Source organism: Mustela nigripes, chromosome 13 (genome assembly GCF_022355385.1).
Source record: "Mustela nigripes isolate SB6536 chromosome 13, MUSNIG.SB6536, whole genome shotgun sequence".
In the NCBI taxonomy this organism is placed as follows: Eukaryota; Metazoa; Chordata; class Mammalia; order Carnivora; family Mustelidae; genus Mustela; species Mustela nigripes.
The window spans coordinates 61227933-61241313 of record NC_081569.1 but is presented as its reverse complement, the minus strand read 5'-3'; the positions used below and the strand labels follow the sequence as shown (position 1 = coordinate 61241313).

The following is a 13381-nucleotide window of genomic DNA, read 5'->3' as shown; positions in this document are numbered from 1 at the left end:
ACCTGGTAGTAGTTCTGGTTCTGAGTTAAGGGGTCAGTGGGCCACCCTGTCCATTTCCTTGCCTGGTGGTGTACTGTGTGAACAGCTTCATTTTGAGGGGCACAACTTTTAATGTGTTTTTCTGGTCACAGCCTTAACTTCTGCTCTTTGTGTTAGCCCTGTGCTTATTAAAAAAGAGTGGTTGGTACATGAACTCTTGGTAAGTGTTGTGTTAGGGCAGATAATATAAAAAGTAGGAATGCCAGTGAGTAAAATGCTGATAAGCTTACGCTCAATCAGTGATACTGAATGCAGGAAATCACCATTCACTTGCCTGGAGGAAAACGCAACGAGGCAGCCAGAACTTAGAACTAGCAAATAGGACAGCTACCCAGAATAAGCCTTTGAAAGTTGAGAGAAAGTACTTTCTGATCTCTGTTACCAGCTTACTCCTTCCTTAGCTGGAAGCCTTGAAACTTTGTCGGGAGGCCCACTGACCAAAGTGAGGACCTCCCAGAAGTGCTAGACATATCTTTGCTCCATAACCTACTGGGCAGCCGAGGGGAAGTGGCAAAAATTTGTTCTGTCACTGAGTACTGTCTTTTTCTTGCCCTGTTTCGCTCATCAGAAATCTGTTAGTTTTTTTGTCAGGGTGGAAATGGAGGCACCAGAAGTTCTCTGTGGAATTTAGAGAAGGGATTCTAATTTGAGTACCACTCCCCCAACCTCAACTCAATAATTAAGCTTTATTAAAGCTTTTAAAGCTTTTAAAGCTTTATTAAAGCTTAATTAAGCTTTTATAAAGCTTTTTCTTTAAAGTTTTTATTTATTTGAGTAACCTCTACACCCAACATGGGGCTCGAACCCATGACCGCAAGATCAAGAGTCGCATGCTTCTCTGACTGAGCCAGCCAGACACCTCTAAGCTTTTTTTTCTTCTTCACAGTTTTACAGTATATCATTGTCCTGGAGAGTCTGAGTTGATTTTTTTTTTTTTTTAAGATTTTATTTATTTATCGGGGGGGGGGGGGGGAGCGAGCACAGGCAGACAGAATGGCAGGCAGAGGCAGAGGGAGAAGCAGGCTCCATGCCAAGCAAGGAGCCCGACGTGGGACTTGATCCCAGGACGCTGGGATCATGACCTGAGCCGAAGGCAGCTGCTTAACCAACTGAGCCACCCAGGTGTCCCGATTTTAACTAAGTCACAGTTCAAATATCTTAACTATTACTTGTTTTTTCTTTTTCTTTTTTTTTTTTTAAGATTTTATTTATTTACTTGACAGAGAGAAATCACAAGTAGACAGAGAGGCAGGCAGAGAGAGAGAGAGAGGGAAGCAGGCTCCCTGCTGAGCAGAGAGCCGGATGTGGGACTCGATCCCAGGACCCTGAGATCATGACCTGAGCCAAAGGCAGAGGCTCAACCCACTGAGCCACCCAGGTGCCCCTATTACTTGTTTTTTCATAATGAATTTTAAGAGATTTGTAAAAAGACTGATCCCTTCCTTATGGTAAGGTCAGGAAGCTCAGATATAACCTACCATCAGACAACCTGCACTTACTTGTATTGCTGGGTGTTTGAACAGTAAAATGAGATAATGTGACAATGTTTCACATAAAGTTCTCTGACACTATTAAACAGTGTTTTCCAGCCTTGAGTTACATAATAAATATTTGGAAAAATATTATAACATTGATATTTGAGATGGGCTACAGTATTATGAGATAGTGATTACTTGGAAGTTTGTCTTTCTGACCTATTTAAGTCACTTTTGAGTGACTACCCTTGCATAGGGATGGGGAGAGCATAGTGAAGTACAAAAACGGAGATTGCAGTGCAATAATTCTGCCTTCACAACTGTATTTCTTTTTACTAGTAAGATATGTGGATGATTCTGTTGTACTGCTTGGGTTTAGAACTTCTTTATATTTTGGGGGCAGGAGTCAAGGCAGGAATCTTTAATGAGTGGAACAGTTGGGTGAAGGAAGAATAGATATAAGATCTTGAAGGCTTATCCCATTGAAGAAGAGATAGCAAAAATGAAAAATAGAAATCAATTGGGACTTGAAGACTAAATACAAGAATCTGAAGGAAAAGAATTAATAATAGGGTTTTTGCCCACCAACGTGGTAATTGTATTGAGAGGATAGTAATTAGGAAGTTGAGAAAAGGTACTTATTATAGGATTTTTAAGGCTATTATAGCTTGGAAATATCAGCTATTTCTCATAGTTGTTTGGAGAAAATTTGAAAGATTTCATAGTGGGTGTTTTTAAGTGGTATGGGAGGAAAACGCAAGGTGGTTAAAGTAAGGGCAGCAGTAGTTGAATTTTTATTTACACTTACTTGACTTGTAACCTCTCAAGCACTTCGAGATTACGGAGTTGGGTGGTTTCTATTTCCTTGGCTTCTAATAATTGTTAAGACCTTTATTTATTATTTTTTTTTAAAGATTTTATTTATTTAACAGAGTTCACAAGTAGGCAGAGAGGCAGGCGGCGGGGTGGGGGAAGCAGGCTCCCTGTTGAGCAGAAAGCCCGACATGGAGCTCGATCCCAGGACTCCAGGATCGTGACCTAAGCCGAAGGCAGAGGCTTTAACCCATTGAGCCACTCAGGTGCCCCAAGACCTTTATTTTTTTATTTTTATTGATTTTTAAGAGAGCGAGTGAGAGAGGGAGAGAGCACGTGAGCGAGCAAGCTAGTGCAGGAGGAGCAGGGGGAGGGGGAGAGAGAGAATCCCAAGCAAGACCTGACAGAAGACCCTGAGATCATGATATGAGCGGAAATCAAGAGTCAGTCACTTAACCTACTGAGTCACCCAGGTGTCCCCTTGTTAAGTAAGACCTTTAAAGAGAGCAGTGGTTTCCATCTAGAAAGCTGTGTGCTAATTTGAGTATTTCAGAAAACTTGATGGAAATCATGTATTAACTCAGACTAAGGATGTAGAAGTTAAAATTCCTTTGTCTTTGGCTGGAATCCCATCAACGTAGTGCTTAAATACTAGGTCTTCTTTATTGATTAAATGCTCTGCTAGGAGTTGTATTTCTTGATATTTTTTACAGAAATGAAAATGAATTTATTTAATTCATGAAGATTAGAAAAACAGCTTGTGAAAGGAAAACTAAATAAAAAGAGGGAGTCTTTGGTTCAAAGGTTGATAGAGAATATTTTTTATATGACTATTTATTAGGAGTTGATGCATTTGGCTTTACTAAATAGAAACACAGTTTGTATTTTTTTTTTTTTTTAAGATTTTATTTATTTATTTGACAGAGAGAGAGAGAGATCCCAAGTAGGCAGAGAGGCAGGGGGAAGCAGGCTCCCTGCTGAGCAGAGAGCCTGATGGGGGCTCAATCCCAGGACCTTGAGATCATGACCTGAGCTAAAGGCAGAGGCTTAACCCACTGAGCCACCCAGGGGCCCCGCAGTTTGTATTTTAGTGCTCAGTTCTCAGTTGACTAACTATGTGAAAAAACCACAGTAGCTGTTGCTAATACCAGAAAGTCAGACTTTTTCATTGACTTTATTGCTTCTAAGTTTTTTTGTTCCTGTTTTGCTTTGGTGGTTAATAACTTGAAGCAGTATTAAAAACACTTCTGGGGCACCTGGGTGGCTCAGTGGGTTAAGCCTCTGCCTTCAGCTCAGGTCATGATCTCAGGGTCCTGGGATCGAGTCCCACATCAGGCTCTCTGCTCAGCAGGGAGCCTGTTTCTCTCTCTCTCTCTCTCTCTGTCTGTCAAATAAATAAATAAAATCTTAAAAAAAACAAACAAACACAAGCATTTCTGGACATGGGGGGGCCTGACTGCTTCAGTCCAGTGGGGCATGCAGCTCTTGATCTCACGGTCATGAGTTCAAACCCCACGTTGGGCATGGAACCAATTAGAGAAAAAAATAACAACACATTTCTGGACATATCTTCTTTATCACTGTTTCCCCAACTCTTAGAACAGTGCTTGGTGCTCAATAAATGCTTATTAAATGAAATAAAATATTGCATGTAAACAGTAAAGTTGAAGTAAACATTAAGATATAGGGGAATTAAAAGAATAATTACGTAGTGACGCTGAGCACCAGAGTGATTTATTAATTTCAAGATTTAGGTGATAGTAGCACTACTGGGAGCATGAATAATACTGTACTTATCTCTAAAGGTCTGTTTCTTTGTTGTATTAGCCAGTTGACATTCAGCTTCCTCAAATGGCCAGAGTTTTACCCTATAATCTTATATTGGTGTTTGACCGTTGTTACTGAATAAAATTGTTTCAGAAATTCAGGAGTGATATGAAGTGGGATACTGCTGAGTGACCAGGAGAAGTGGAGAACCATAGGGCTCTTCCTCACTGGTTCTGCCACAATGTTTCCTAGGAGTTCAAGTTAAATTAGGGTAGTTTATAACTTCATTACCTCATAATTTTTAAAAATTTATTTTTTATTTTTTAAAAGATTTTTATTTATTTACTTGACAGAGGGAGAGATCACAAGTAGGCAGAGAGGCAGGCAGAGAGAGGGGGAAGCAGGCTCCCCAGAGAGCAGAGAGCCCAATGAGGGGCTTGATCCCAGGACCCTGAGATCATGACCCAAGCCAAAGGCAGAGGGTTAACCCACTGAGCCACCCAGGCACCCCCATTACCTCACAATTTTAAGTCCCCTAAGGAATGAACAGGCGAGGAAGCAGATCTCCATTAGAGGCTGGTGGTGTGTGTGTAGAAGGGAAAAGTGCTGCTTGGGAAGTGAAATTAAATTCTCATGTAGGATATATTTTTTTTTAATTTATTTATTTGACAGAGAGAAATCACAAGTAGACAGAGAGGCAGCCAGAGAGAGAGAGAGAGAGGGAAGCAGGCTCCCTGCTGAGCAGAGAGCCCGATGCGGGACTCGATCCCAGGACCCTGGGATCATGACCTGAGCCGAAGGCAGCGGCTTAATCCACTGAGCCACCCAGGCGCCCCTCATGTAGGATATTTTTGCAGCGACGCAAGAGGAAAATAAGCTAGTGCTAGAGGATTGTAAAGGAGAACACCTTCTGATCTTAGTCCAAACCCCAGTATTTACTCAGTTCTGTCTCACATTGGGTACCCAAGATAGTTCCATTTGGGCCAGTTCAACAAATGGCTAATGGGGTGCTGTATTGTCAGACAGTGTTTTAAGTGCTAGATTTATACTAGTGAACAACATACACCAAGTCCCTGGAACTAGAATAAAGAATTAAGAGGAAATTTATACTATATGAGGTACTAAGATGCTTGCTTCAGGGTATCTCTTAATATTTAACCACCCCCAATTTACTGGTTATTTTAAAGAAGTATTTTATTGTTTCTTAATACTGTGTGGGTTGAAAATGACTCATCTGCATGGTTCTTTAAGTCTTCCCACTTGGGGACCCTCATTGGCAGCTGGGTTTGGAATACCGACAAGGCTCACTCACCCAACATGGCTTCAGATGGTGCTGGTTGTTGTTGGGGTGCTCAGCTGGGCCTCTGTTCTTTTCCCCTCGTCCTCTCCTTGTGGCTTGGGCTTCTCACAGCATGTGGGTAGGTTCTAAAAGGGAGTGTTCCAAATGTGCAAAAGCAGGAGCTACAGAGTTTTTAAGGCCCAGTCTCAGAAATTACTTTGTCACTTCTATCACATTTTTTTCCCTTTAGATTTGTTTATTTGAGAGAGAGCAAGCATGGGGAGGGGCAGAGGGAGAGGGAGAACCTTAAGCAGACTCCCTGCAGAGTGTGACCTGAGGTAGGCCCCCATCTCACCAGCCCAAGATTGTGATCTGAGCCTAAATCAAGAGTTGGATGCTCAACTCACTGAGCCACCCAGGCCTGCCACATTCTGTTGGTCAAAACAGGAAGGGAAAATGAACCACACTGTTTGGTGGGTGGTGGTGACAAGATCATATTGCAAAAGAACACATGGGGTAGGAGGTAGTGTTGTGGCCATTTATAGAAACAGTCTACTGCAGTGTTATTAAAGCATTTAAAAAATAGGGGCGCCTGGGTGGCTCAGTGGGTTTCAGCTTTCAGCTGAAAGTTTCAGCTTTCAGCTCAGGTCATGATCCCAGGGTCCTGGGATCGAGCCCCACATCGGGCTCTCTGCTCGGCGGGGAGCCTGCTAACCCCTCTATCTCTGCCTGCCTCTCTACCTACTTGTGATCTCTGTCTGTCAAATAAATAAATAAAATCTTAAAAAAAAAAAAAGTAGGTAGCATGCCCAGTGGTCCCATGGATTTGTCTGTTGCTTTAACAGTATTTAGATGAAACACCCAGGGACACCCCTTTTTCCCGTCTCCTCCCACTCTCCAACCTTTTTTCCAATCGCAGCCTTCAGAACCATCTTCTAAGCTGTCCCCTGCCTCTAAGACCAGCCAACAGGTTTTTTTTTTTTTTTGAATTTTTAAAAAGATTTTATTTATTTATCTGACAGAGATTACAAGTAGGCAGAGAGGCAGGCAGAGAGAGAGGAGGAAGCAGGCTCCCTGCTGAGCAAAGAGCCCGATGTGGGGCTTGATCCCAGGACTCTGAGATCATTACCTGAGCCGAAGGCAAAGGCTTTAACCCACTGAGCCACCCAGGCGCCCCTAGCCAACACTGTTTTTTTTTTTTTTTTAAAGATTTTATTTATTTATTTATTTGACAGAGAGAGAGATCACAAGTGCAGAGAGGCAGGCAGAGAGAGGAGGAAGCAGGCTCCTTGCGGAGCAGAGAGCCTGATGCGGGGCTCGATCCCAGGACCCTGGGATCACGACCTGAGCCGAAGGCAGAGGCTCTAACCCACTGAGCCACCCAGGCGCCCCCCAACACTGTTTTTTGAGCTCAGCTCCTTATTGCCAATCAAACCTGAGCTCCCAGTTCTTCAGAATTATTCCACTGAGGTGGGGGCTGCTGCCAACCATCCGGTCCACCTGTATCTGCAGGCTTCCTATACCTCCTTACCTCTGGGCTTGTATTTTGACCATGATGTTGTGACGCTGTCACTTCTGCAGTTGACTGAGAAGTGTGAGGGTGCCCAGTATCTCCTGACGATGCAGAACGTGGGCAGCTGTGCCATCTGAAAGGACATGTAGAATCTGTCCCTAGAGGAGTGAGGGTGAAACCTTGGACACTGTGGGAGACACTGGTCCTGGAGAAGAACCTGAACAAGGCCGTTTTGTATGTGCATGCCTTGGGTTTTGCCCATGTAGACCCTAATCTCTGTGCCTTCTTAGCCATTTCCTTGATGAGCAGGTAAAACCCACCTAGAAGATGGCCAACCACCGACTAATCTCTGTAGGTTGACTGGCCCCTAGGCTGGGCTGGGCTGGGCTGGGTAAGTATCTCTTCCAAAGGCTCACCCTCAAGCATGCCTAAGAGCCTCTCGAGCCCAGTGGCCTCTGAGGGACCCCTTGGTATCTCCCTGGGGTCAGGTCTTCTGCCCGAGCCTCCTCCTGCAGCCACCAGGCAGCTCTTTAGCCACCCTGGAGCTCTCTCCCAAGCCACGACCAAATGGAAACAATAAAGCTTTGTGCAGCAAAAAAAATTATTTTGTTTATTTATAAATAAATAAAAAAATTAAGCAGTTAATAGGAGGATAGAAGGAGTGGGGAGCAAAAAATACAGTATTGTGTAGGTCAGGAAAGGCCTCCTTGGTGAAGCCACATTTCCGATACTGATGGAAATGAGGGAATAAGCCGTGAGGACTATAAAGACATCTTAGGGAAGCATGTTACAAGTGGAGAGAATAGGAAATGTAGAAACCCTAAGGTGGGGGAATCCGTGCTGTGATTAAGGACTAGCAAGGAGGGCAGTGTGACAGGAATGAAGTGATAGAGGCAGTGAGGTGGGGCGTGGAGTCAGAGTGGGAGAGGAAACAGATTTTGAGGCCGATGGCAAAGGAAGGACTGGATGTTGTATGAGCGAGATGGGACTCTGTTGGAAGATTTTGCACAATGACCCGAATTAAATTTTAATAGAATCCTGTTGTGAGAGTCCTTGGCTACTGTTTTGAGAATAGACTAAGAGGACAAGAGTGGAACAAAGGAGGCAAGGCAGTAGGCTGGTGGCTTGTGAGCGGACAGGTGAGCTCAGTAGTGAGGAGGGGTTGGATTTGGGATGTATTTCAACTGGGGACTGACGAGATTTGCTGATGAGGGTGGATATGGGGTGAGAAAGAGGGATCAAGGTTGACTTCCAAAGTTTTTGCTCTAGGTACCCAGAAAACTTGAATTTTCATTCACCAAGATGGGAAGACTGGGAGGAACAGGGTGGAGGTGTGGGAGATGCAAGACTGGGATTTTTAGCTCTGTTAAGGGGAATCTAAGAAGTCATCCCAGGGGAAAAAGGTTACTAAATGTTACTTCCTCATTGCAGGTGTGACGTTGAGTGCTTCAGATCTGGTCACTATGGTACGAGAACGAAAATGCATATTGTGCCACATTGTGTACAGCTCAAAAAAGGTAATACATAGAAGAGGGAGAATCTGTGGCTGTATGATGGATCCTTTTTTTTTCCCCCCAGAGACGTGGAATTTGTAGATGGGTAAAAGCTTTCAACAGTGTCTTATTTATGCTTTTTTCCTATGTCAGAGTCTCATTCTGCTAATTTCTTTCTCTTTAGTGCCTCATAAAGCCAGTAACTGTATTATTAAATCTCTACCCAAAATTTGAGGGTACTCAAAGGTCGATAATGGTAATTACTTTTAGTTATACCAGTTATAGAGAAAAGACCTTAAAATTTGGTTTATTTGGCATTATACTACTTTCTGATGAGCTAAGGATATTAGCATTTTTTTGTCTGTACCTGCATTCTGTTTTCTGCCTTTGCCTGTGAAAAGTGCCCCAGAGCAGAAGTGGTGTTAACAGTACCCTGGATGTCCACAAGGTGGGGATGTTGCTCAAAGAAAAACCACATTTTTAAGCGCTGAAAGAATTTACCTGCGTGTTAGGGAAAATGCCCTTGGTTTTTTCTTGTCTTTGTCCTTTGCTTTCAAAGTAGTGCTGCTATCTTTACTACTGAGAAATTGTTTTCTAAGCTTTTAAGACGCTGTGGATTGTCACTGAAAATTCGGATAACTGGGAAAATTATCATGAGCTAGGTTGGGTGGGGGGTTGGGCGGGGGTTGAGTGAACCTGGAAGAATGTTGGGGAGTAAGGTGGTTTCAGAGAAAGAGAAGAGAGACATCGTAGGTGGGATAACATGTACAGAGATGCAGAGGTAGAGTGGAGTCCTAAGAGATCTAGGAGTTCATGCAAAGGCTTATCTGATTAAGATAGTTTTGTATGGGGATAGTGGGACTGCAATAGAATTTGTAATTTAAATGCAGCCAGTCATAAAATGTGTTGAATGCCAGACTGAGGGGTTCAGTTATGATCCATCCAGTAGGCTGGGGAGAATTTTTTCCCCCCAATTTAGGATTTCTGTTAGTGATGGAACAATCAGTTGAGATTTTAAAATCATATACCGGCTGCCTTTTATAAAAGTAAAAGAACTCTTTTAGGTTTTTTTTTTTTTAGTAGATTTGTTCACATATTTAAAAAATTTTTTTATTTATTTATTTGACAGAGAGAGAAAGATTACAAGTAGGCAGAGAGTCAGGGAGAGAGAGAGGGGACAGCAGGTTCCCTGCTGAGTGGAGATCCTGATGTGGGGCTTGATCCCAGGACCCTGAGATCATGACCTGAGCTGAAGGCAGAGGCTTAACCCACTGAGCCTCCCAGGCATCCCAAACTCTTCTAGTTTTAAAGATTTTGACGAGGGTTTATGCAGATTTATAATAAGTAAAAATTCCTTATGGCTCCTTTCAGATTGGGGGGAAATGGGAAATTAAGAAGATGTGAGAAGGATAGCCTGACATTCAGAGGTGTGGTGTCAGATTTTCGTGGAGTAGCAGCCTTGTCTAGTGATATCTCATAGTTTTGCCATTTTTAAGTCTTTTCTGCATTTCTTCTACTCTGGTTTGTGTGTTTGTTTATTTATTTAATAAGAATCACCCAGGATCCTTACTTCTTCTTCTTCTTCTTTTTTTTTTTAAGATTTTATTTATTTGGGGGGAAAGAGTGTGAGCAAGGGAGGGAACACAGGCACAGGGAGTGGGGAGAGGGAGAAGCAAGCAGGCTCTCCACTGAGCAGGGAGCCAGAGGAAGGGCTTGATCGCAGGATCCTCGGATCATGACCTGAGCTGAAGGCAGATGCTTAACTGACTGAGCCACCCAGGTGCCCCTCTACTCTGGTTTTTTTTTTCCCCTCTACTCTGATTTAAAACATGTTTTCATTTCTTCATATTTTTCCATGAATCATAATGAAAAATCAAGAGTTGGAAGTCTCCCAACTTGATTTAAGTGTTAAGGTTGATGTGGTCTGGGGAATTTGCAGAATGGGAAAACTCTGATACTGAGTTTTAGATTGATTATCAACTTCTGATGTTGAAGTAGTGCTTTCTGCTAGTCTCCCAAACTAGTGTAACCCTGATTTCTCCAAATATACCGTGGAGAAGGAAAAGAATCTAAAGTGCTCTAGGTGTGGGGAAAAGCTGTGTACTACATTCCTGGGTATTCTGATGCTCACTAATTTATTTTTTTATTTCAATTTTATTTTTTAAAAGATTATTTATTTATTTATTTATTTGAGGGATGCCTGGGTGGCTCAGTGGGTTAAGCCTCTGCCTTCGGCTCAGGTCATGATCTCAGGGTCCTTGGATCAAGCCCCGCATCAGGCTCTCTGCTTCTCCCTCTCCCTCTGCCTGCCTCTCTGCCTGCTTGTGCTCTCTCTCTGTCAAATAAATAAATAAAACCTTAAAAAAAAAAAGTTTGTTTATTTGAGAGAAAGGGAGAGCACCAATACGGGGAGGGGCAGAGGCAGAAGCAGGCTCCCTGCTGGGTGCTCATTAATTTATGAAAGACTGAGAAGCCCTGGAGTTAAAAATACTAAAAAAAATTCTGTTGTATTATTCAGTGTTTTATGAATTTGTTCAAATGCCAGATCTTTAAAAAAAAAATTTCCTTTCTCCCCTTTCTTTAAAAAAGGGGATTACTCATCAATATTATAAGAACTAAATAGAAGCTTGGTAACTGAGCATTTGGGGATTTACTTTAATTCTTTACCTATGAATCTTTCCTAGCTTATTTTGAAAGCTCAGGTCATTTATTCTTGAGCTTTTTTGCATTTATTCCTTAGAGCCGGGTGGAAGAGAATTTTGCATGTAAATTTAGGAAAAGATTTGTGAAGTGTCTAAATCAGAAATCACCCTAAAACAGATTTTGAATAGTAACATTTTTATAACTGAAGTAGGATACAGAATTGGTTTTTATATCAGAGAATAACTTATTTCAGTGAATGCTGTCTTCATCCGGAAAGGTTTCATTGTAGGAAACAGAACCAGCTTAAATTTAACTCAATATAAGGGGATTTGGCATATGTAAATCTAAGATTAGATTCTAAAGATCAAACAAAAGGATTCATAATGATTTGAGTAGGTGTTGTCTATTGTTCACGGATTTTTTTCATTCTTGATTATGTCACTAATTTGATTTGGCTTTCAGCTCTGTATGTGTTCATTCTGGTTACTGGCCAGTCAGTTGTAGGTGGGGAGGCATCACAGGCAAAGGTGTCCCCTCCAAGTGAAGCATTTATACAGATAAAAGGAAATGATAGTTTTCCTCAGTAAAATTGTCATTTAAAGGAAATGTTTGGAATCACAAAGCTGTTTGTCACACTGTAGTAGATAATTTAAAGTAAGAATAGGTTACTGGGCTGTTGTATCCTTTTTGACAAATGAATTGTATATAATGAAAAATCTCAGTGCACTAAACGGTTACAGTGTGACATGGTATTTAAAACCTTGGCTTTGGTGTCATATATTTCAGGGTCTGAGTCCTAGTTTGACCAGTTGATTATCTATGACTCTGAAAGGGCAAGACTGAATATTTTCACACCTGTCCCTTCAATGCCTAGCTCTGTACTTGGTATTTAACAAGCAATGATAAATATAAGTGAGTTAGCTTCTGTGTATCCTTGTATCCTTATGGAATTAGTAATATTCCCTCAGCAGTGTTTTGTAGTTCATTTGAGGAAATGTTTGAGGCACTTAAACACAGGGCACAGTTAATAGTAATACTCAACAATTAGAGTAACCCTTTATTATATATGTGAACAGCCATTCTCTAATTATGGCATGCTGCCTACATATATGTCCCTGTGACAAAGGGATAGACATTTACAGCTTTTTTAGTTTTTTGAGGTGTGTGTGCATGTATGTGCACATTTTTAAGTGGAAACTCTTCCCACAGATTCCATTTTCCTCTCACTAAGGATGGGATGGAGGTACAGGAGACCCTAGCAGATTTTCAAACAGTTCATTAGAACCAAACAAATCAGTTGTGGGAGAGTGGGCAGTGAAGATGAGGGCATGATCAAGCTGTGTTCAGAGCAGTTTTAGAAAACTGTTGATCAACCACAGTTGACCACAGTTATATCCATAACTTCTACCTAGAATTAATATATCCATGTGTTCATTCAGCGAATGTTGACAACTGTATGCCAAGCCCTGACCAAGACTTGATTAAGAGTTGCAGCTTATTTTTGAGAAACTCTCAGTGGAGTGGGGAGAGTATGGAGAAAAGTAACCAAATAGTTGAGAAGTTAAGTGATTTCAGAGTTCTTTTTCTTTTTTTTTTTTTAAGATTTTATTTATTTATTTGACACAGAGAGAAGAGGAAGCAGGCCCCTTGCTGAGCAGACAGCTTGATGTGGGGCTCGATCCCAGGACCCTGAGATCATGACCCAAGCCAAAGGCAGACCCACTGAGCCACCCAGGCACCCCTCAGAGTTCTTTTTCAAAATAACTTTAGTAAATTCTTTAATTTGGGATAGAATTTAATAAACCCACATAGGTTTTTCTTATATCTTTGGCCTCCTAAAGACAATATACTTTCTGATCTTTTTGGAAAGCCATTTAAATAGGTTTTTCTTAATAATTCCTTTATTTAAGAATGAAACAATATCAAAAACATAGCTAAAGAATTACGAGGAACTGATTTCAATACTGAATTGAGAAGGGTAACCAGGACAAACACTTCTGAGATAAAGAACTTGAACCCCGATTGTTGATTGAATAGAAAGAGAGGAATTTCTTTTCCCAAAGCAATGCCCCTTAGTTTAATCTGCTTTCTTTAATTTTGAAGGAGATGGACGAACACATGCGGAGCATGTTGCATCACAGGGAACTTGAGAACCTGAAGGGCAGGTATGGGAACGGCTCTCTTCCATCCACTTGTGACTGTCGGGGGATCTGAGTGCTGAGGGTGCCTGCTAGCTTATTTTGTAGTAATCTTTCATGAATGAACATGGTCATATGACACAGAACTATCTTCCAGAATTATTAATAACGACAGTAGTTGTTTGGTATTCCAAAAGGATAAATCTTTGTGCATCTCAAGT

The 13381-nt window shown here is 41.7% G+C and overlaps 1 protein-coding gene across 2 annotated transcripts in view; it reads left to right on the top strand.

Moving 5' to 3' along the window:
• The window catches only part of ZNF106 (zinc finger protein 106), a 70414-nt gene that overhangs the window by 17154 nt on the left and 39879 nt on the right, over positions 1–13381 (top strand). For both annotated transcript variants that reach the window (XM_059372622.1, XM_059372621.1), the window contains exons 2-3: positions 8318–8403; positions 13126–13187. In XM_059372622.1, the coding sequence (XP_059228605.1) occupies positions 8350–8403; positions 13126–13187 (116 nt within the window). In that variant the 5' untranslated portion in view covers positions 8318–8349. The remainder of the gene's footprint in view (positions 1–8317; positions 8404–13125; positions 13188–13381) is intronic.